This window comes from Oikopleura dioica, chromosome 2 (assembly GCF_907165135.1).
Source record: "Oikopleura dioica chromosome 2, OKI2018_I68_1.0, whole genome shotgun sequence".
NCBI lineage: Eukaryota > Metazoa > Chordata > Appendicularia > Copelata > Oikopleuridae > Oikopleura > Oikopleura dioica.
The window spans coordinates 13,508,451-13,531,178 of NC_137292.1; the positions used below are offsets into that span (position 1 = coordinate 13,508,451).

The 22,728-nt window shown below is 41.1% G+C and overlaps 9 protein-coding genes and 1 pseudogene across 13 annotated transcripts in view; 4 read left to right on the forward strand and 6 right to left on the reverse strand.

Annotated features, from left to right (window-relative positions):
• Window positions 1-1,012, reverse strand: part of LOC145699176 (small ribosomal subunit protein eS12-like) — a 129,364-nt gene extending 128,352 nt beyond the window's left edge. For all 4 annotated transcript variants that reach the window (XM_081776437.1, XM_081776438.1, XM_081776439.1 and 1 more), the window contains exon 1: window positions 932-1,012. The gene's annotated coding sequence lies outside the window, so the exon portion shown is untranslated. The remainder of the gene's footprint in view (window positions 1-931) is intronic.
• LOC145699148 (proteasome subunit beta type-5-like) lies at window positions 58-22,075 on the forward strand. Of its 2 annotated transcripts, XM_081776400.1 has the most exons (9): window positions 58-144; window positions 16,828-16,892; window positions 17,019-17,149; window positions 17,192-17,449; window positions 17,490-17,862; window positions 17,923-19,606; window positions 20,533-21,259; window positions 21,300-21,525; window positions 21,568-22,075. In XM_081776400.1, exons 2-9 carry the CDS (start codon window positions 16,834-16,836, stop codon window positions 21,878-21,880), a joined length of 3,771 nt encoding a protein of 1,256 aa, XP_081632526.1. In that variant the 5' UTR covers window positions 58-144; window positions 16,828-16,833; the 3' UTR covers window positions 21,881-22,075. The 2 variants fall into 2 exon arrangements, with proteins under 2 accessions (XP_081632526.1, XP_081632527.1); XM_081776401.1 differs by lacking the exons at window positions 16,828-16,892; window positions 17,019-17,149; window positions 17,192-17,449; ... (3 more) ...; window positions 21,300-21,525; window positions 21,568-22,075 and adding exons at window positions 13,559-13,822; window positions 13,867-14,206; window positions 14,247-14,405; window positions 14,450-14,651 and having other exon boundaries at window positions 95-144.
• On the reverse strand, window positions 1,227-1,345 carry LOC145700849 (5S ribosomal RNA; annotated as a pseudogene).
• Window positions 3,454-5,235, reverse strand: LOC145698954 (sialate:O-sulfotransferase 1-like). The gene is made up of 4 exons (XM_081776194.1): window positions 4,737-5,235; window positions 4,245-4,331; window positions 4,075-4,158; window positions 3,454-3,913 (listed from the first exon to the last, which is right to left on the reverse strand). Exons 1-4 carry the CDS (start codon window positions 5,005-5,007, stop codon window positions 3,825-3,827), a joined length of 531 nt encoding a protein of 176 aa, XP_081632320.1. The 5' UTR covers window positions 5,008-5,235; the 3' UTR covers window positions 3,454-3,824.
• Window positions 5,499-6,803, forward strand: LOC145699169 (uncharacterized). The gene is made up of 3 exons (XM_081776428.1): window positions 5,499-5,668; window positions 5,947-6,209; window positions 6,425-6,803. Exons 1-3 carry the CDS (start codon window positions 5,557-5,559, stop codon window positions 6,707-6,709), a joined length of 660 nt encoding a protein of 219 aa, XP_081632554.1. The 5' UTR covers window positions 5,499-5,556; the 3' UTR covers window positions 6,710-6,803.
• LOC145699174 (uncharacterized) lies at window positions 6,969-8,652 on the reverse strand. Its single transcript, XM_081776434.1, has 3 exons — window positions 8,456-8,652; window positions 8,262-8,414; window positions 6,969-7,249 (listed from the first exon to the last, which is right to left on the reverse strand). The coding sequence occupies exons 1-3, from the start codon at window positions 8,603-8,605 to the stop codon at window positions 7,061-7,063; spliced, it is 492 nt and encodes a 163-aa protein (XP_081632560.1). The 5' UTR covers window positions 8,606-8,652; the 3' UTR covers window positions 6,969-7,060.
• On the reverse strand, window positions 8,643-9,340 carry LOC145699179 (prefoldin subunit 2-like). Its single transcript, XM_081776441.1, has 3 exons — window positions 9,127-9,340; window positions 8,965-9,081; window positions 8,643-8,925 (listed from the first exon to the last, which is right to left on the reverse strand). The coding sequence occupies exons 1-3, from the start codon at window positions 9,299-9,301 to the stop codon at window positions 8,822-8,824; spliced, it is 396 nt and encodes a 131-aa protein (XP_081632567.1). The 5' UTR covers window positions 9,302-9,340; the 3' UTR covers window positions 8,643-8,821.
• On the reverse strand, window positions 9,437-12,509 carry LOC145699163 (speckle-type POZ protein B-like). The gene is made up of 10 exons (XM_081776419.1): window positions 12,297-12,509; window positions 11,768-11,894; window positions 11,365-11,508; window positions 11,181-11,326; window positions 11,013-11,136; window positions 10,791-10,972; window positions 10,664-10,750; window positions 10,412-10,514; window positions 10,155-10,365; window positions 9,437-10,111 (listed from the first exon to the last, which is right to left on the reverse strand). Exons 1-10 carry the CDS (start codon window positions 12,332-12,334, stop codon window positions 10,026-10,028), a joined length of 1,248 nt encoding a protein of 415 aa, XP_081632545.1. The 5' UTR covers window positions 12,335-12,509; the 3' UTR covers window positions 9,437-10,025.
• On the forward strand, window positions 12,779-13,531 carry LOC145699171 (ribosomal silencing factor RsfS-like). The gene is made up of 2 exons (XM_081776430.1): window positions 12,779-13,215; window positions 13,271-13,531. The coding sequence occupies exons 1-2, from the start codon at window positions 12,792-12,794 to the stop codon at window positions 13,456-13,458; spliced, it is 612 nt and encodes a 203-aa protein (XP_081632556.1). The 5' UTR covers window positions 12,779-12,791; the 3' UTR covers window positions 13,459-13,531.
• On the forward strand, window positions 14,755-16,335 carry LOC145698396 (lipid scramblase CLPTM1L-like). Its single transcript, XM_081775599.1, has 5 exons — window positions 14,755-15,312; window positions 15,352-15,610; window positions 15,653-15,809; window positions 15,854-16,123; window positions 16,167-16,335. The coding sequence occupies exons 1-5, from the start codon at window positions 14,755-14,757 to the stop codon at window positions 16,333-16,335; spliced, it is 1,413 nt and encodes a 470-aa protein (XP_081631725.1).
• Window positions 22,076-22,728: the final 653 nt, after the last annotated feature.

Sequence of the window (22,728 nt, forward strand, 5' to 3'; positions counted from 1 at the left end):
GGGAGAAGCATTTAGCGCCATCTAGCGCATATTCTTCTCAGAGAGATCAAAATTAGGAACGCGCAGCGACAAAACGACCTCGAAATCAGGCACCTCGGGTCTTCACTCATCCCATTTTTGAGTCCGATTTCGATTGTCTAACAGGTAAGAATCGAATCCACGCCTCCTTCTCTCCCATCCCTCTCGCCTCTCACAAATAACTTGATTCATTCAACGTAAAAGTGAATTCACTTTTCTGCTGAATCGTATGAGTCCCACTTCCGATTCCTAATCGTCGGCCTCTAAACGGAAGAATTTGGCCGCATCTCAATCGCGAATTAGTACTTCTCGGTCAAGTACATAATGTAGCAATTTGCTAGTCTTGAAAACACGTGTTAAAAGACTCACCACGGTAGATGCGGTATAAGAGGGATGTCGAGATAATCGCCACTTAGTACGCATTATGTGAAATCAAACGTCTTTTAACACGTGTTTTCAAGACTAGCAATGTACTTGACCGAGAAGTACTAATTCGGGGAAACGCTCGGTTCGTGTACCAATTGGTATTCGAATACCAAATCTTCTCAAAAATTCAAAATTTGGTGCACTAAAAGAGAGCCTATGCGCTTCGCGCCTGTCTTGAAGGAGACTTTGGTAGTGATTTAGTAGCAATTTCACGGAAAGAGACCTTTCTGATCAAAAACCTTGGATTTGGAAAATCAAAAATTGGTATTCGAATACCAAAAAATTTTGGTACACGAATCGAGCGTCCCCGCTAATTCGCGATTGAGATGCGGCCAAATTCTTCCGTTTAGAGGCCGACGATTAGAAATCGGAAGTGGGACTCATACGATTCAGCAGAAAAGTGAATTCACTTTTACGTTGAATTAATCAAGTTATTTGTGAGAGGCGAGAGGGATGGGAGAGAAGGAGGCGTGGATTCGATTCTTACCTGTTAGACAATCGAAATCGGACTCAAAAATGGGATGAGTGAAGACCCGAGGTGCCTGATTTCGAGGTCGTTTTGTCGCTGCGCGTTCCTAATTTTGATCTCTCTGAGAACAATATGCGCTAGATGGCGCTAAATGCTTCTCCCACTATGCTGCCCTACACAGATTAGAATCATAAGATAACAAAAGACTTTATTGCAGAATCAAACTGTTCACTATGATGGCAGTCATAAATCATCAAAGTTAAACGAGTTTACGATAAAATGAAAAAGCTTTGACATTTCCAAAATGTCAAAATGCTTAGCGCACGAGGTATTCCCAACCGGTCACCCATGTAAGTACTAACCCCGCCCGTCGTAGTTTGACTTCAGTGATCGGACGAGAACTGGTTTATTCTACGCGGTATGACGCTAAGCGAAAGTGGCTCCTTATTCTTAGTTTATAAACCAAATTTTTAGAAATACTATTCACGAGTTACCGTATGTATCGCAAATAAGATCGTCTGATAGTGCCTACCAAATGAAAATGACTTTAAAAGAGACGATACTCGAGAAGAGGTGAAGATTAATTGACTTCCTTTCTTTGAACTCTAATCGGACTTGCTCGACTTCTTACGTGTCGACTGAAGAGCCGCATCTGTTGTCCGGTATTGTCGGATGTAATAGCCATTTTGCATTTCGTAAAGATTCGTTTTATTTTAATGAAAAAGATGTTCCTTAAAATACAGTAGTTACTGTATTTCGCGTTCTCTTCTTGAACTTGACATCTTGCAAAATGCTAACTAACTCAATAACCAGTATAATAACTCGCAATCCAGACAGCTCGACGATTCCAATTGCCTAGATACAGTCGCACTTACAGTACAAAAAAACGAATAGAGAGAACTTTCTTTGAAAGTTGAATCGAGTATATTGGTGATATCACGCGATTTGACTCAGTGAGCGTGTTCTTTTCTCAGATTTAGTCCTGCATAATGTCGGTTGAATTAAAAGGTAAGTTTATTCATTATAGTTCTCTCTTTATTCATTATCTTTTTATTCAAATTTTGAAAGAGAAAGCTGAAGAGCATCCAGAGTCAGAGAAATTTATTCACTCACTGATTTACATAATTTTTATGAAGAGATTTTGAACGACTAGCGAGACTCTTGATAATAATAAGTATTTCACATAATAAACAATAAAAATCTCATTCTGAGTCCCGTAACAATGATACTCCTTTTGGTAAGTTAAAAGCGGCCGGTAACATTTACCAGCGACTTGTTTTATCGTAGATTCTTGGGCTGGCGTTCTCCAACTTTATTTACAAGCGAAATTTGCGAAAAGAAATGAAACCTACTATTACTTTGATTCAGTAAAAAATATCAACAATTGTCATAAATTATTCAAATATTTCATTCTAACAATTTTTTCAGTGTCGAGTCGACACTGTTGACCTTTTTTGTCCTGAATTTGGAAATAATGTTTTTTTGGAAGGTCTTTGTTACCTAAAATTCTGAGGGAATAGGACTGTCATGTAATAAATAAGAGAGCCATACATTCTTTGATTTTGATTTTAATTAAATGCAAGCGTAAGCACTGTAACAGTCGTCGAGTGAATCTGTAGCAGTAGGGGAAACTAGTGTGAGTTGACAATCTCATTACGCGTCAACAAAATCACTAGTCTTCCATTCCGTCTACAAGATATTTGCAAGTCCTCGATCTCTCTATCCCTGTTTCACTGTATGATCCGCTTTCCGGTCAAAGGCGCCTAATTATGGTGTCTCTCAAAAAAGCGATGCCGTAGTTCTCGAGAAAATGCCTGGATCGAAAGTGAAAGTGTCGCTCAAACCGGGGCCGGAGCGTCTCTGGCTCTCAAGAATGCTTTGGCTAATTCATCCCAAATGCTCATGAATAATTGACTGTTGCGATTCCCCTCGACAGTAGCGCCTTTAACATGCTTCTAGCTGGCGCTAGAATCGAGAAAAATCAATTAAAGCAGCACCTGCAAGTGAGAAAGAGTGATTCGACACTTCCTTGAGTGATTAAAATTGATTCGAGCAGGAAAGGGTCAAATATTCATTCACAACAAAAGCACCGCTCGGTCGATACTCCCAGTTCAAAGCATGAATAAAACAGATACCTCCAAAATGATCGACCCATCGAACAACAGAAACGAAAAGAACTGATCTTGGATATTTGGATATTTATTATTTACAATTTGTTCAAAATCGTCTTTTCTTTTCGAACGATTTCTAGCAGCATTTCGTATAAGTAAATTTTTCTGTACAGTCTGTTTGATTGGCATTTCGGAGCATTACAGATAACGCAGCGATTTTTTCCTTGACAATTTCGACCTCGGCTGGACGGTAAAGATGAGAGTAGTCCTTTGTCTTGTGTCGGTAGAACTTTCAGGAGGGTCATCGAATGAACTTGATAAATTAGGCTCGGAAAGGAAATTAGGTGAAAATTCAAGATTGAAAAATGCTTTTCAAAATTTTTTGAGAAAATTCAAATTCATGATTAATTTGAAGACCCTTTCCTGCCCGACCGGATCATGCTCGATGCATCCCACTCTTCTGTCGTCAAAGTCCATTGCCTGGAGCCACCTGCTCACTTCGTTGACGGGATCGCTGACTAAATCCGTGAAGCAACTTACCGTAATTGGACCCTCGAAAGTAGTGAACCATTCAGTATGAAAGCGGAGCCAGCTGTTCGCATATTGCTGGACGAAACGTGGCCAGTCTTCGCCAGAGTAGACGGATAAGTCCGGCTCTCCGGTTTTCCCAGCTTCGAGAAGTTTTCTTTTCAAGAAGGGAGGATTATAAAACACTTTCGCAAATAACCATTTTCTGAGTGCACTTGGATGAGTGACAATATTAGATTGCGGCGGTGTTTTTAAGAATTTTAAACAAAGCTTTAAAACTTGTCTTTATGATGATTGTAAGCAGCCATAATCGCGTCGAATGGATTACGAATGAGTACCACTCCTCGCTCGAATTCGCAGGCTTAAAAACACGTGTCAAAAGACGCAGCAGATACGGTATAAGAAGGATGACGGGATAATCGCCACTTAGACCGCATTATGAAAAATCAAACGTGCTTGATTATGATTAAGGACGCGGTATAAAATCGAGAACCTAAAACGATGAAGGAATCTTGAATGAACCTTTGTTATTGGAAAGTCGATGAGTTTTCTGCGCGATGGTGCGTCTGTCCTTGCAGTCGATGTCTTCCGCCAACCAGCCGGCCGCTAGAATAATCGATAGAGAGGGTGGCTGCATTTTTAAGAACTTGTGCAATCAATTTTGCATCGGCTGACTTGATACGAACAACTACCTTTGAGCGTTTTAGAACTGCGCCTGTTACCAGTCCAGAAGCCACTTCCCATGTGGAGAAGGTGACGCGCCCAAGTATTGCCAGACCCTAAATTCGACATATTTTCTTACTCAATCAAATATTTTTCAATTAAAGACAGGGTTCGAGCAATAAGTTAGAATGTTATTTATTGGTTAATATTTGCAGACAATTATAAAAGTCGTGCCTTCGAATCTCAGAGACTATAAGTAATTTAGTTTCATTTAAAAAGAATCAATAATTATTCTCTATGAATAACTATGATACAAGACTTGCAAATTTCTTGTTCTTTTATAGTGCAAAGAGCATCTTCTACGCCATCCTAGGCTAATCTGTATCATCAAAGTGACCTATTTTTACATCGAGATTAGATTCTATTGGAACCGAAATAAAAATGGACTTTTGGCGAGTACCCTTTGATGAAAGAATATCTAGATTTCTAGGTCACAATTTATCAGTCGAAAATCAAAGTACCTGGAAAACTGGATATCGCGACTCTTGGATGAGTTGAATCCTCTCCAAAAAGTTTTAATTCTGCTGAACAGTTGGTCCCTTCAACAACTTTTTCGTACATTTCCCAATGATTTCTCAGTTCTTGTTCTTCATGTTTCTCTTCAATATCATATTCTTCTACTGATCTTCTCAAATTTGTGTGATGGACTGTTTGCATGTAGTTAAAGCAAATCGCGGAAAACAAAACTCCCAACAAAGTGGCTGTGAAAATTATTTTTGAAAACTCCCCCATCGTTTATTTTTTGGTAATTATTTTCAACCTCGAATGTTTTTAATTTTTTTCAGGCAGAATAAGTTTATCGGCAATTAGGGAGCGCCACCTGCCGGGCCTGTAATGTAATGTTATATGGAAGGTTGATCCATGATGAGCCTAAAGCTCTTTTATGTTCGAGAGGGATTATCCGTCAGTTTTTTCTTTTGTCAGAACACATCAGCTCATTGACATGTCCTTTTGACCCTTTCTTCGTAATTTTCAATCGAAAAGATGAATTGAAATCAACAACGACATGATTCTTCCATGACTCAGTATTGAGATTTGCTTTATTTGCGAAAAACGATTCTGGCGCAATTTTACTTAACAGCTCTTAATTCTTGCTACAACGAAACAATGGACCCTTCGTCATTGACACATTGAACCTAATCAGCGTTTCGCGCTTCTGTATTTTTCTGGCTTGTACTCGTCTGGACGAGACCTGGTGATTGATACGCCTTCAGTATTTAACCACACTCTTCCAGGGCATCATCTTCATATCAAAAAGAAGCAAGAGAAACGAAATAAAAAATGGATAATCGAATAAAAATCTTCTTCGAAGATTCCGACGACGACATCGAAAAGACCTTCGAAAAACACAGCCAAGAAATGCGAGCAAGAATGGACTCGGCTTTTGGATCAGGTAGATATCTGAAAGTTATTTGCTCATAAAAATAAGAAGTAAAGACCTAGGGTTCGAATAAATCTGCATCAGATATCCGGTCTTAGCTTTTATGGCTAGTTTTCTAATTGTTGTACCAATGTCGTGTACCGGCTTTTCTACAAGCTCCCTAAGATACTTACCATAACCTGCAATAATCCTAAGCGCGTTAACAATAATAGCTCCTAAAGGAAAATCCGTCAAAGAGGCCTTGCTACTCAAAAACTGATTCTTTTTTCCTTTCTGACCTTCTTTCCAAGCTCGAAGCGATTCCCTTTTCGACCGCGCCCAGACAGGAAGCTCATCGAATTCACTCTTCCAGCGATCCAACCCTTTTAAAGAAGCCGACGACTTTTTCAGTAACTCAAGAAGCCTTTTTAACTCAAACGATCGTGGCTCCCCGCCATCCATCAGCACTATGATGCCCTTGGGAGCGTCGAGCAGGATCGGGTTCCCAATGGACTCCATCGGAAGTGCGCCTGCTAACGATATCAAATGGACAGATGAGACACACTGGGAAAAGGTAAGCAAAAGACTCAAGCAGAGCTTAGGCTAAAGAATGACACTCAAGTCCGCGCTGAAAGCGCAGGTGACCCTTTTCAAATCGAAGAAAGTTTAGATTCTAATCTTTAGACTTTAAGCTCTGGCACTTTCGCCGCTGAAATTTAAGACAGTGCTTTTAAGTTTGTGACACCTCAACCCTAACTTATTCTCAGTAAATGATACGATATCTTTAAGGAAATTCCTCTCAACTCCCAACACTCTTATTCAAACATTGGCGTTAAATGCAAAGAAAACTTCCTCGAAATCGGCGCCTCAGAAGAGGTCGTTGAAATGAACAACGGAAAGCAGTCCATGAGCAAAAGCCACTTTAAAACCTCATTTTCGATTCCCGCTGGAACGAATAAGAAGACGATTCAAGCTGAAACTACTGGAGCTAAAATCATCGTCCGTGGAGAAGTTGAGAAGAAAAGTGAAGCCAAAGAAGAGAAAGCTACGGAGATCCCCATTCAATTTGAATAAAATGCTAAAGCTATCAAATGATAAACTTTGCACTACTGAAAAAAAGAACCAAATGCTTTTCATTCAATAAAAAACGTGTACTACAGCTGCAGTAATCTTCTAAAGATCAGTAATCCATCCTTCGGGATTAGATCACGTTCTCATTTTAATGTTCCATAAAAATCGCTGTGCTTGTGGATCTTATGCCACCCTCTCTGCGCATTATGCTCTGGTGCAAATTTCAAAAACGAGGTTTATTCGACGAGAAACAAACCAAGAGTAAATAATTTTGGAATTTATTCTTCAAAATCGGCCGATCTGTGAAAAATACAACATATTAAAGGCAGTGAATAACTGAGTAAAGGAAAGAACTTAGTTTTTGTTTTCAACAAGGGGCTGTCGGTTTTCAGCTTCGTTGTCCAACTTCATCTTTTTAACGCCAGTGGACCCGAAGCCAGCTTCGCCGCGGACGGTCTCTTCAAGCTTTTCGCTAGACTCGACGAGAACTGGCATCCAGATGCGTTCCAGAATGAATTGAGCGATTCGGTCGCCTTTTTCGACCTATCCGTAGGGGAAATCACTAATAATTAAGCTTTTTTTTTCTGGCTTAGAAGGGTGAGGTTATAATACAGATTTAGAATCCCCAGAAGCTGGGGATCATTTTGACTATTGATAGTGGGGGGTCAACTCGTACCCTGAGGGCATTTAGGCACCTCTGAAGTCCCAAAATCCGGCCAACTTCGGAAATTGGAATTTTTGAACGCCCAGACCGCCCCTTTAGAGCCAGCGACTGTACTAGAATTGTAGCCCAGGCTCTGACGGTCATTTTGAGATATAGAAAAGTACTGAGACCCGGGGGTTCCTGAGGAGCTAGAGGCTCTTGAAGTTCGGGAACTCGACAAAAATTGAGTACTTTTTCACAAAAAGTACACCATTTGTGTCACAAATGCCTCCAAAAGACTCTTTATTTATGTTTCTTCATTAAAAAATGTTAAAGGAATCACTTGGGGTCATCCGAGGTCAGATCGGGTCACTCATGACAGTTTTCCAAATTTTTCATAATTTCTGACCTAGAGTGACCTCGGATGACCCCAAATGATTCCTTTAACATTTTTTAATGAAGAAACATAGATAAAGAGTCTTTTGGAGGCATTTGTGACACAAATGGTGTACTTTTTGTGAAAAAGTACTCAATTTTTGTCGAGTTCCCGAACTTCAAGAGCCTCTAGCTCCTCAGGAACCCCCGGGTCTCAGTACTTTTCTATATCTCAAAATGACCGTCAGAGCCTGGGCTACAATTCTAGTACAGTCGCTGGCTCTAAAGGGGCGGTCTGGGCGTTCAAAAATTCCAATTTCCGAAGTTGGCCGGATTTTGGGACTTCAGAGGTGCCTAAATGCCCTCAGGGTACGAGTTGACCCCCCACTATCAATAGTCAAAATGATCCCCAGCTTCTGGGGATTCTAAATCTGTATTATAACCTCACCCTTCTAAGCCAGAAAAAAAGCTTAATTATTAGTGATTTCCCCTACCTATCCGACGGTAAAAGAAGCTGCTCGGGTTAGTGAAATTTACCTTGAATTCCTCTTCGCCAAAGTTGAAGAGAATGACGCCAACGTTTCCTCGATAGTCCTGGTCAACGACACCTGCGCCTACATCAATGCCTTTCTTGTAAGCAAGGCCCGATCGTGGGGCGATTCGGCCGTAGCAACCATCGGGAAGCGCAACCTTAAAATTGTTACAAATTTGAAGAAAAATCCAATTCGTACCTGAATATCGGTCTTGATCAGAGCTCGACCCTTGGCAGGAACAATCTTCTCCTCGGCAGAGTAGAGATCCAGTCCAGCGGCGTAATCAGATCCCCGAGAAGGAGTAGTGGCGTTTTCGGAGAGCTTGTGGAATTTCATTTCAATCGACATTTTTTCTGACTCTGAAACGTTTTTATCACGAGAGGGATTTAACTAGAAACAAGGTAGATTCGTGTGTTTCAGATGGATAATAATAAGTTTGTTGAAGGCAAACAGTGGTATTGAATAGTCAAGTAAAATAAAAATATAATCTAAGATGTGCGTTGGAATAAAATTTGTGATATAGGTTCACTCAAACAGATTGACATATTTTGGTTGTTCGTTTCGCTACTGTACGAGGACACCTTGCTGTTTAGCGGCGGCTTGAGCGGCGCCTGGTGGAGCTTGGCCCTTGATCATGATGTTGTGCTTTTCTCGGTAAGCGGTGATTTCTAAAGAGAGTTAGAGCCAGAAAGTTGAGAAATAATTACCTTTGGCTTTGAGATTCATCTGCTGTTCCAAAGAAGTCATGACATTTGCCAAGCCAGTGACTTGATTTTCCAGCGCAGGAAGAACGTCGCCAACATTACGCTCTGTTAAAACGCCGCCTGAGAAAATGTATAAATGTCATGTCAAAGAAATAATATACGAACCAACAAGTCGCCAGCACTTTCTATCGGCGGAAACGTTCTTCAATGTCTCGGCAACAATTTCGTGCTCGCCCTTTTCCATTCGAATCTCCGCAAGCTTGGTCTGGAGTTGTCTTTGTTGATTGCAAAGCAACTGAAAGTGCTGGATGAGTTCTTCTTTGCTTGGCTGGCCGCTCATTCTGTAACGATTCTCTCTATGAATGACTGAGAATGGAGATGAAAATAAGTTGGTCTAGCGAGTCTAGAGAATTTCAAAAGGAAAAGGTGGAATTTTTGGAGAATCTTGGAGTCATTTTTATTCATTAAATAAAAAGCCTTTTTAAAAGCCCATAAATATAAAAGCAACTCGGTAGGTGAAGAAATAATGATGACAGAGAAATAATTTTAAAGAAAAAAGCTTCATAAGCGAGTTCTAATGTTTTGTTGATAGGAAGCAGGTTGTTGTCGAGGAAAATAAGAAACGAAATAAGCAAAAATATAAAAAGCAGTTTCAATAAAACGAAATACAGTAGTGGTAATGATTTGAGTTAAGTTTTTTTTCAGTTTTGTATTTTCTCCGAAGAGTTTTTTTTTATGTCTTTTGAGGTCCGTTATTTTTTTTTTATCTGAAGGTCGATAAACACCTATTTTTTGAAAGAAACTCGTTATTTTAGTGCAGAAAAATAGTGTCACAAAAACATTTAATTAGTTAACTTGACGAGTTCCTTTTAGTTCTGACCTCGAGTAGTGTGTCTAAAAAAGAAAATTAACTTGAAAAGGTACGACTGGCACAGAAAAAAAGCGCCGTCGTCGATGAATCTCAATAAGTCGCGGAAAATATACCAGCCGTCGGTACTAGTTACTATCTAAATAACAAGCAGAAAAAAGGGGAATGGTGGCAGTTTGATGAAAACGAGGTACTGCTAGCTTTGGGCAGATTTGATCCGCTTCCGTGGAGGTGTGTCCGGGGAGAGTTCGCTTGATTGCTCCTTTGACGAGTGGAGATTAGCTGAAATTAAATTTGGGAATGGATTCTGAGACCAGTTCCTTACCAAGAGATTTGTAGGCTTCGCTGACGAGCGAGGGGTTCTGGGAGATCATCTGTTTCCATCCTTCAGTTTCCAGCACTGTCTTTACGTTTGAGTTGCAAAAGTGCAGCGCAATTTTCTTCAGCTGCGTCGCATTGTGCATATCTGCGATGATCAGAATCGAAGCGACGTTCTCAACTGTCAGATTTGAGGCGAGCGCTTCTTCGCACATCACCTAAGCAATAATTTTTTGGGACTGGAAGGCTAGGGGGAGATCTTACCTTGAGACGGTCGAGTTGATACTTGTCCGCGGCGGCTAGAAGATCGTCGGCCATGTGGGAGAGTTTCTCCGTTTCGCCGGTGTAAATGAATTGAAGCATTTCTCTGAAGATCAGATTGTTAAAATTGAGCGCTAAAGATTTCCCGAACAAGACCATCCGAACTTCGGATTCCGAAGACGAATAGTCAATATAGCAAGAATCTGTCTTGTTTGGTAGTCTTGAAAAAATCTTATTTTGGAATAAGTGACTTACTGAAAGACATCTCTTTCCAAATCCTTGATTGGAATCAATGTGTTCATCTGTGCTTCGCGGAAATTGGAGTTTGGACAAAACATCAACCTTAAAGTATTGAAGAGAAGATATTCGCAAATAAAGAAACCTGAAAACTTCGCTTCTCGCACTCAGAATCGCCTTGTGCGCCGGGATCTCGAAGCCGTCGACCTCGAAGATCACATCGCACATGGTCTGATTCTTGAGCAAATCGCCCAGTTCGGACTTCAGCGTGGATTCTGGCACTTGAATTTTCGAAAGAGACGATTGTCCGGAATAGTTGACAGAATCCTAAAGAAAATTTTCGCACAAGAAAATAGCGATTATTTACCTGAACGACGGAAACTTCACAGAAAAGCGTAAGCTTATCATCTGGCAAAAGTCCATTCGCCTCTTCCATTAAAAAGTCTCTTCTGATGAATTTCTTGAACCCCCAATCTTTGCCCATCACGAATCTATAAATATAAATTCCTTCAAATACTCATTTAAAAATAACTACTTGTAAGCTCGCTGAGATTCCATCGCTTTCGTTTCCTCGCCCTTCGAGTTCAAAATCGAGAATTTAAACTTCGCCCTGACTTCGGATTTGTTCGAAAGAAGCAGCAAGTAGAGTGATAGGTAGTCTTTGCTTTCTTCGTCCAATCCCTAATTTTGTTAATTCGCGTTTTCAAGAGAAAGATTACTTTTGGGTTGACTCTGAGGCACCACTTTTTGTCGCCCGTCTGGTCCCCCGAGAACTGCGACGACTTCAGAACTTCACCCATTTCTTCCTTGCAAAACGAGAAGTTGTGGATCGTCCATTTGTACGAGAACTTTTGCACAATCACCTACAAAAACAGAACTTATTTTTGTCGAAAATAGCCAGAAGTAACAACAAAAAAAAGACACACGAAGTCCGGCTTCAACCCTTCTTTGAAATAAGTTATTTCTCTTAGCATCAAAATATTGGTGATACGGGTGGAAGCCGCACTTCATGCTGCTTTATTCGTTTTTACAGCTTGAAGCCGAAATCGGCTAGAAGCCGACGGCTACCCTTAATATCGAATTCTCTGATAACTTATCAGTGAAAGGATTTGATTTTCTTACCTTTGTGACGCACCAATTCTCGGCGATGGGTGTCGAAGAATCGGAAAGAACTTCCCTACTTTGGGCTTGTGAATGTGAGTGACTCTGGGTCGGGCTCGATGGACGAGTGTGGCGTGAATTTTGAGAACTAAATGGGTTTTCCACCTCGCTTAGATCTGGGTAATATATCTGGGGGTAGTATTCATCCCCGTCTTCATCCGAGTCTGACTCTCTCATCTTATAAAACGAAAAAAATAAAGGTTATGACCGAGGAAACGACGTGAAGTGAATAAGTTTGAACGCTATAGTTTCTTCATGATTTATGGTTTTTAACTTATAATTCTCGGGATTATTCATTTTCCCTCGAAATTTCAAGCAAAAGATTGTCGTTTGAATCGAAGATAAATTGATCACTACGGATTGTTCAATAAATAGTGATTAGTCGACAAATTTCAAAAGTTGACAGCCGCTTTTTAAAATTGAAATAGATTGAACGTTTTAGCACTATTCAACTTGAATTTCATTTATAAAATTTATGTGGAAAACATTCCTGGACACGCCAGATCTTTCTTCGTCATTGACGTCCATCTTTTTTGACTTTTGATCTCTTTTTCGTTATTTTCGAATAAATGGAAAATGGTAAACTAGAGATTATTTCTTTTCTAATGATAAATAGACTTGAGATGTGCTTATCAGCTCGTAGTGATAAGCAACAGAGGTTATGGCCAAAACAGGGCGCAATCAAGGTTTATTTCAGCAGAAGGAAAGCCAACCAGTCACTAAATCAATGGAGCGGGCTGATTGGCCACCAAAGAGCGCGCTTGGCCAACCAGAGCTGTGCGTACGTGGCCTTGCAGACAAGAAGGCAGAAGAGTGAGGTTACAGAGACCCCGACTGACCTTTTTTCGGAAGAATAGCATAAACAATAGAAAAGCTCTTGCTTGTTTAGGTCTGGGTCAATTTGTGATTGGGATTTATGTTTGCTTTTTTTAAAATTTACTTATCGACCCAATAGAAGAAGAATCTCTCAATAAAAAGAAAGAAAATGTCGAATTTGTCGCTTGGGCTCAAGAAAAACCTCTGCGTTTGGAAAATCAGCCGTCGAGCGATTCAAATTTCTCATTCTTTCAAATTTGTTGAAACAAGTTCTCTCCGAAATCGCAGAAATTTCGACGCTGAAAAGATGGAGATGAAATCGGCGATCAGAACGCGCGAATCTGTCTTTTCCATCGAAAAAGTCGTCGAAATTCTGAAGCAAGAAGCAGTTCTCGATCTTTGTGTAATAAAAGTGCCACCGGAGAGGAGATATGTCGAGTACTTTGTCATTTGCTCCCCGAGGAATGATTCGCAGCTGATTTCTGTTCCTGCTGCCTTGAGTGCGATGTACAAAGAAGTTTTTGGAGAAAGAAAATATGTAGAAGGACTTGGGGATGGAACGAAACCGCCTGAGTGGACTGTCATCGACTTAGGTACAGTCAGATTCGATTCAACGAAAGTTCTAGAACAGGTTATATTATAAATTAGGAAACATCGTCGTGCACACAATGAACGAAGACGTCCGCGAATTATACAACCTCGAAAATTTGTGGCTCTTCGGCCCAGAGTTCGACCAGCAAAACATGGAGTTCACGGATAAAATTAAAGAAAATGTTTTCAACGAGATCAACGAAAAAAAGCAAAAGCGACAAGATGACTGGGCATTTTTCCAGTGATACATTTTTTGTTCGTTTCTGTCTTCTGCTGTGCTCAGCGAAAAAGACTCTTGCCTGTAAAAAGGCGATCGAGGTTGATACTAAACGAGTTATATTTCAGAAAATGGCGTTAGAGCAGCTTCTTTGGGATTCCGGCGCGACTGAGAGCTGGATTGGCGGCCGATCGACGCTTTTTGAGCGAGAAGAAGATAAGGTCCAGGAGAAGGACGTTGATTTCCTCCGAAATGTCGAAGGCCCACCAGAGAACATGGTCAGCCCGCCGTTCAGCAACCCTCAGCTTCATTTGGACCAGAACTTTGGCGATGACAAGCCGGTCAAGATCAAGTTCAACCACGGTACTACTTGCTTGGCTTTTAAATTCAAGGTAAAATCTGCTATCAGCTCACCTTACTTCAAACAAAATCCTAGCACGGTGTGATGGTCGCTACCGATTCCCGAGCCACTGCTGGTGGTTACATCGCTTCTCAAGAAGTCAAGAAGGTCATTGAAATCAACCCCTATCTTTTGGGAACAATGGCAGGCGGTGCTGCTGATTGCCAGTTCTGGGAACGGGTCCTCGCCATGGAATGCCGCCTTTACGAACTCCGAAATAAGGAACGAATTTCTGTCGCCGCTGCTTCCAAGCTTTTGGCGAACATGGTCTACCAGTACAAGGGAATGGGTCTTTCTATGGGAACCATGGTCTGCGGCTGGGACAAGAAGGGACCTGGTCTTTACTACGTCGATGATGGCGGACAGCGACTTGAGGGTAAATTTCTTTTATCGAGTAAAGCATTTATGAATTTAAGGATCCCTCTTCTCTGTCGGTTCCGGTTCTCTCTTCGCCTATGGTGTCCTTGACGAAGGATACTCCTACGATCTTGAGGTCGAAGCTGCCAAGGACCTCGCTGTCCGCTCGATTTACCACGCCACCTACCGAGATGCTGCTTCTGGCGGTTTTGTCAACTGTAAGACTATCATTTGACTCCCTAATTCTTACTTTACCTTCAAGTGTACCACATGAAAGAAACTGGCTGGGAGCACTGCGGCTGGATGGACGTTAAGGAGCTTCACTGGAAGTACCACGACGAGAAGGTTGCCCGAGCTCGTCAATAAAAACCCTCGACTGAAACTTCTGACGACAAGATATTTTGCAATTCCTGTTCTGCACTATTACATGTTCAAATTTCCCTCGATTAAATTTCATCCACTTACTCGAATTGTGTTCATCTTAATAAGAGCATCAGTTAAGAAATCGTCATGTTAGGAGATTACCTCTCCATGACCAATTTGGTCTCGGTCTTGTTCCTCGCTTACATGGGGAACAATATCGTGAATTTGGGCAAGTTTTGGTTTCCGGAGTTGTGCGAGCAAGACGCCAAGTTGAAGGATTGTGTCAGGCCAATGAGTTTTCCCGAGGATCAATTGTTCACTGCCGAGATTTGGTTTGTCAGATCGTTTCAGCGTCAATACTCCGATGATAAAATGATCCACAGAATTGTCGATCTCGATCTCCGCGCTGATGAATTCATCCACAAGATGAATGTTACATTGCCAGCTCCTGCGATGAAAAACGGAACCTTCTTTGCTCGAGTAGATCTCTATCCGAATGGCCAAAGAGAACACACAGTTTCTCACGGTGGCAAGATGATTTCTCATCAAGTGCCTGTCCGATACATTAACTTGCTTGGTGATGGAGAGGATCTCCAACAGTCTGGCTTCGAAAAAACTGCCCATTTGAGATCAAAACTGGAGTTCAATGTTATGACGGAGAAGTTGTCCTTTCCGAAGAACAAAGTTCCCCCAGAGATTCGATATTTGATGCGTTTTGACAGAGAGAAAATTCACTACAAGCCTGTTGTCTATGTTTCTGAGGTACTTATATCTTTCTTACTACCGGTAATGAATTACTAGCTCAATTTCCGAACTGAAGAACTCAAGGAAATCGAGAAAAACAAGGACGAAATGGAGCTTACTATCCGATACCGCCCCGTGGGAATCGGAAAATTCCGATTTATGTCGAACATGGAGCGCTCTCTCCTAGGGTTTCAGGATATGGGATTTCAGGAGAAAGATGTCGACGATGTCAAGGGACTGATCGTCGATACTGAAATGTCGATTCTTTTGCTCACTTTCACTGTCTCTGCGTTTCATCTTCTTTTCGACGCTCTTGGTAAAAGTTTGCAGTTTTAATTTGTTTTCAATTTGTTTCAAGCTTTCAAAAACGATGTTTCTTACTGGCGAAAACGAGAGAGTATGGCTGGCCTTTCAATTCGATCTGTTGCCTTCCAGACAATTTCCACTCTGATAATCTTTATCCATTTGCTCCACGAAGACACCTCGCTACTTGTTTCCGGTCCGATGGGAGTTAGGTAATGAAAAATCAAAATACAGAACACTAAAATTGCCCTTTCAGCGTCTTTATCGAAGCGTGGAAGCTAATCAAAGCCATGGGTCTACGAAAACAAGACATGGACAAAGGCTCGGAGACGGAAGAGTATGATCGAGAGATTATGAAGAAGCTCTCGTATGTGTTGGTTCCTCTTTGCGTCGGTGGTGCTATTTATTCGTTGTTTTATGTTCCACACAAGAGCTGGTACGGCTGGGTTCTCGAGAGCTTGGTCAACGGAGTTTACGCCTTTGGATTCTTATTCATGCTTCCGCAGTTGTTCATCAACTATAAAATGTAGGAAAATAACCCGTTTCAAGTTTGCTATTAATTTTTCTAGGAAATCTGTTGCTCATCTTCCATGGAAAGCGTTTATGTACAAAGCATTCAACACATTCATCGATGATGTTTTCGCCTTCATCATCAAAATGCCGACAACTCACAGGATCGCCTGTTTCCGAGATGACATCGTCTTCTTCTGCTACCTCTACCAGGGAAGGATTTATTAGGACATATTTACGAGCGCGTGATGCATGAAAAAACAACCTCTGTAATACGACGTTATTAATTTTAATGAGCTCCGTAAGCGATCTCTATAGGAAAGAGAGCTAATATTAGGATAGTGTGAAATCCTTGAAATCAGAGATACCTCTATCCAGTCGATAAATCGAGAGTTAATGAATTTGGCTTTTCGGCGGAGGACGAAGAAAAAGAGAAACTGCGAAGAGACTCAGAAAGTTCAGATTCGGAAGCAGAATCGGAAAGTGAGTCTGTCGGAAGCTCGGCAGAAGCGAAAACACTCGCTCAAAAGAAAGATGAATAGCGAAATTCACCAATTAAAAAGTCTTTTCAAAAAGTTCCACTCAATTTTTTCTGTAGTTTAGTTTCATCGAGCATTATCGTTTATCTGTAAAGTTAGCTGCAATTTATGATCATGTGTGCAATCTGAGATATTTATTAAAATTTCAAAAAAATTAAAGGAACGAAGATGGGATTTTAAGAATGCGATGGGAGAGTATGAAGTCGTCCCTCGACAGTTACATGCTTTTGAGGAGGTTAAGAAGAGGTAACACTTAATCGGCACTATGATTGCTAGGAAGTCTAACTGAATCTCGTCGGTTAATATCCGTTGGCGAAATATTTAGATTTGATTTTTTAAAGAACTTTACGGTTTTTTTAACTTCGCTTTCAGATACAGCGCCGCTATCAACAGGCAGCTAAAACTTCCTCCTAATTCAATCTCGACAACTAAATATTCGTTCCTGTTATTCATACCGAAGAACCTTTTCGAACAGTTTCATCGTTTCGCCAATATATATTTCGGTAAGCGTGCTTTCAATCGCTTGAATCATCATTTGAATTTAGTGTTTATATGTATCATAAATTTCGTTCCGCAAGTGGACGCGATCAGTCCCCTTCTCTCCCTGGTGCCTGTTATTTGCATTCTCGCCTTTACTTCAATCAAAGATGCAGTCGAAGACTACCGAAGACACCTATCAGACAAACAGATCAACTCACAACTTTGCCTTGTAAAAACTTCAGAAGATACAACAGTCCGAAAGTCCTGGGAGTCGCTCAAAGTTGGCGATATTATTCAAATTGGACTCAATGAAGAGATTCCAGGTTTGTTAAAATTGAGCCCCATATTTTAATATCTGTTAAGCCGATTGTCTACTCATCGATTCTTCAAACGAGGCGAACATTTGTTTCCTCGAAACGGCCAATCTAGACGGAGAAACCAACCTCAAGCAAAAAGATGTCGTCGATGTCGACGAATACGCACAAGAAGAAAATACTTGCGCCATGTTTCCCTTTATTTTAAAAACTGACAAGCCCAATCCAGACCTTACAAGCTTCAAAGGATATCTTGTGCCTTACGACCAATCCGAACAAGAATGTGAAAACAAGATTCTCGTCAAAAATAGAAACGTACTCTACAGAGGGTGTATTTTGCGCAATACTGATCAAATCGAGGCGCTTATTATTTACGCTGGGAAGAACACAAAAGCTGTATTGAGCAATAATGATCCACCAAGGTAAATATCTCTAATATCGAAAAGATTCTCTTTGTTGATTGCAATTTATTATTTTTTCAGCAAAACATCTTACATGGAGCGCCTCATGAACCGCGATGTTATTTGGTGCGTCGTGATTCTCCTGATTTTGTGCATGAGTGGCGCAGTCGCAGGAGTTCTATGGGAAAGAGACGCACATACGAGCCAGCTGAAAGGAAATTGGTATATTCCACGAGAAAACGAAGATGAAGACAACGCGAATGCCACATCTACCGAGTTATTTCTAGTTGGATTCTTTATGTTTCTTCGGATGATTGTGCTTCTGCAGATCCTCATCCCATTGTCGCTCTATATTACTATTGAGATCGTCAAGCTCTTTCAAGCTTTCTTTATCAGCAACGATTTGGAAATGTACTCAGAAGAATTCGACGCTGGTGTGGTTTGCCGCTCCCTCAACATCACCGAGGAACTTGGAAACATTCAAGCCATCTTTTCAGACAAAACAGGAACACTCACTGAAAACCAAATGATCTTCCGCTGCGCGTCTGTGAAAGAAACCAATTACGAACACGCCGCGAACACCAAATTAATTTTGAAGACGAAGTCAAAAACAGAAATATCCGACGGCGAGAACCTCGAAACTGGTGGCCGATCTGTCCGAAAACCAAAGTCAGCTCACTTTCGTAAAATAACTGAAGATCAACGACATGCGACTAAAAGTCCGGAGCCAAGCGAAACTGAGAATTATGACCCAGAAATCAATGTCTTTCCTGACTCGGAGCTTCTTTTGAAGCTAAAATCTTTCGATGAAACCGATGTGGACATTCGCAATTTCTTCCTATGCCTGTCTTGCTGTAATTCTGTCGTTCTTACGATGGAGCAGCGTGGGAAGAAGATCAAAGATGCTCCGGAAACGCCAAAAACTAGAACACCTCTTGACTCTGTGCGGGATAGTTTTTCAACTCTCGGGCGGAAACTGAAAAGTGTGCCAAAGAAAATGAAGCGTCGAAAGAAAAGTAAATCATCGCAAAAATCTAACGAACAGCCCGAGGAGAATCTGACTACTGTAAATGAAAGAGCTATCAAGCCAAATACTGTTGATACGGAACGGAAAGTCGAAGGGATTGCAAATCCTACCTTTTCTCCTGACTCTCCAATTCGAGCACAAGTTGATAGAGCGCAACTTAGACTCGACTTTACGGCACCTAAACATCTCATATTTGCGGATGACAATAATGAAAGAGCAGACTTCCTGAAAGAAAAAGATGTTTTGTACGAATCAGAAAGTCCAGATGAAGCAGCACTTGTATACGCATCGAAAGCGTACGGAGTTACACTCATGGCTCGGAGCGAGCGCAGCGTGCGTATCACGTGGCCGCGCGAAGGGGTGAAAACATTCAAGTGTAGATATGTTTTGCCGTTTGACTCGAGCAGGAAAATGATGAGTGTGATTCTGGAAGACCCAGATGAACCAAGTGGATCATTAATTTTGACGAAGGGAGCAGATTCTGCCGTGTTTTCAAGAGTGAAAAACAATTCTGATGTTACCAAAGATCACGTAGATTCTTACGCTGATGAAGGGTTGAGAACACTTTGCCTTGCGTATAGAAGAATATCGCAGCAAGAAACGCTCGATATCATAAAAGAGCTCGCTGATGCAGAGATTTCTGGAGACGAGCAAGCCCTATCTACTGCATTTTCCTTGGTTGAAAAAGATCTTCACTTGGTCGGTGCGACGGCGATCGAGGACCGGCTTCAAGACGGTGTCGAAGACTAGGGTCGGACTTCCTTCCTTAATTTTTTGCTTACTAAGGGTCCTTCCCTTAGTAAGGTAAGGATTTTTTCCTTACCCTTTTTCGGATTTCAGCTGAAAAAAATCCTTACCATAGTTCCTTTCTGAGTTTTCAGAGATCCTTAGTAAGGATCTTCAATCCTTAGCGATTTTTCCTTAATTCCTTTCCTTACTAAGGATTTTAAGTATTTAAAGTATTTTTTCGACGGCCTACGCATTTGGAGGGCGCTTTTATTAAAAAACCATTTCACAAGCCTTAGTAAGGAAAGGAATTAACCCTATCTCGAGCGCGAGCACACGGCCATGAGCTCGCCCATCTAGAGAAAAAATGTCAGTTCATTCTCTCTCTCTCTTGTCTGTGCTGAGGGCTAGGGTCGGCGCCGACCACCCTTTTTCACGGTCGGATCGGGACGGGTCACCCCCCAAAATGACCAAAGAGGCTTGCGATGATCAGGACTGTTTTATTTACTGTCTTACAGACCAGCTTTTTTTCAATTAATGCCCTTCGCACAGACAAGAGAGAGAATGAAATGACATTTTTTCTCTAGATGGGCGAGCTCACGGCCGTGTGCTCGCGCTCGAGATAGGATAATTTTGAATGCTCGAGACAGGGTTAAGGACGAGTTGTGAAGGAATTTAAGAAAAATGTCTCTTGCCAACTTACTGACTGCAAAAAAATAACCAATTGTTCGAAATATAGGGTCGCTGACTTAAATAAATGCTATTTTCATCAATAAGAACATTTTTGCAAATCGTACCTTATCAAATCCTTACTAAGGTTACTAAGGCCTTAGTAAGGAAGGCCCTTAGTCCTTCCTTAGGCCTTTCTTGATTTTCATCAAAATCAAAACCCATACCCTTAGTAACTAAGGAAACCTTAGTAAGGGGTCCGACCCTAGGTCGAAGAATCAATAAGAATAATCCGAGAAGCAAAGATAAAATTATGGGTCCTCACGGGAGATAAAGTTCAAACAGCCGTTGAAGTAGGCCGTAGCTGTAATTTAATAAAACGCACGGATCATCTGCAATATCTGATTCAAGAAGATGTGGACGATGCGCTCAGACAGTTTCTGAAGATGCGCGGTCACGACGATCCAGATAAACTTGCTAGCAGCGTCCTTGTCATTTCAGGCAGCAACTTGGAGTATATTTTGGCGAATGAGATGAAGAAATTCATCAAATTCTGCAACCTCTTTGGAGCCGTTTTGTGCTGCAGAACGACGCCGAAATTAAAAGGAGATGTTGTTGCTTCGGTGCGACAGGTGCTCAATTTAAGAAGCTTGAGCATCGGTGACGGAGCGAACGATGTTACGATGATTCAGGAGGCAAATATAGGTGTTGGCATTTCAGGGCACGAAGGCCGCCAAGCTGTTATGGCTAGTGACTACGCCATGCCTCGATTTAGGATGCTTCCTAGACTCTTGCTCGTTCACGGACACTGGAACTACGCTAGAATAGCTCAGCTCATAGAATACTTCTTTTACAAAAACGCGTTATTCATCCTCTTGATCTTCATCTACCAAGGTTTCAGCGGCTGGTCTGGTGCCAATTTCATCCCTGACCTGTATCTGATTCTATTTATGCTTCTCTTTAACTCAATACCTCCCATCATAAACGCAACTATCGGTAAGTTCTTTTTGTTTGAAAAGCATTAACGACGGTTTAGATCGCTTTCTCCCTTCAAAACTTCTAATGAAAGAGCCAAGTTTATACCAATACTGCGCAGAGAACAAATCATACCAGCCTTTTCTTTTCTGGGTCGCGATGCTCGACTCAATTCTTCAAGCTTCTGTTCAATTCTTCATTCCGCTTGGGATTTTCTATGATGCAAATCAATTCGCTATTGAAAGCACTATTAGTGTTTGGACTTTTGGCACCATCGTCGCAGCTGGGTAAGACTTAAAGTCATTCTAGCGGCTAAAATTTATTCCAAGATGTCTTTTGGCGACGTTTTTCCATCTTGGAATCGATACCATGAGCTGGACTTGGGTGCATATTTTCTTTCTTATCTTTTCATATGCTCTGTTTCTCGTAATCGGCTTAGCTTCAAACGCGCTACCTTCAACTGGTCAAAATGAATACTGGATAATGGAGTATCTCTTCTCCGACTTGTGGTCCTGGCTGACTGTACTCATGGTCGCATTTTTGTCTGTTCTACCGCGCTTTATCATCAAAGTACTCGCAAATACTTTTTCGCCGAGCGCCCAATACTTCTACCGAGAAAAGCACTATCAAAGTAACCGCTAGATGCTTATTTATTTAACAAGTTCTGTAGCACACTTTTTCAAGCGCTTGATTTTTTGTTTTGTTCATTCTTCAATCCCGCATGGCAATGCGAATGTATTTCTCAAAGTATAACCTTAAATGCATATCTTCAATCAATTTTATTATTTCTGATCAATGGCTGTACTTCTATTGTTTAATAAATTATATTAAATTCATGGAAAACCAATAAACGCCGTCTTTACTGAACTCAAGGAGAAAGTACAGATGGAGGTAGTTTTTAATATCGTATGTTGTTCAATATTTATTCAGGCGGAAATGTTCACGGCTAAATTTGTGAACTATGGACTATCAGCAACTTGTCTGGAATCTTGAAGTTTACATGGCAGATCTATAAATTTGTGAAATTAAAAGCGCGGATTAAATTTGAGGAGTCAATCGAGTTAGAGCTTAAAGTTGAGGAAGGAGAGCAGTTGACACATGTGAGCGATGTTCTTTAATTGAGTTGGAAGTTGCACACAAATTAGAAATTAATCAAATCATCGAAACACAGGCTAAATATCTTGATTCATAGAAGAAACATTCGTTAGAGCAGTTTATCCATCGAAAACGACAGAAGACTGTTTGATTAGTTCGACCATTGTCCTCCTGTAAGTACAGATGTGAAAGCATATGGACCGCATCTATGCGTCAAGTTCATAAGATCTAATGGGAAGCGCTTAGATTCCCTTAACCAGAACCTCAAAGCAGGATTTCAGTCAATAATCTGCCGAGTATAGCAGACTATTAAAGTTAATCTTCTTTCGATAAGTATACCTATTTAAAAATAGGCAATTTTAAATAGCCTGTGAAATATGCTGAAGCAAGGACTT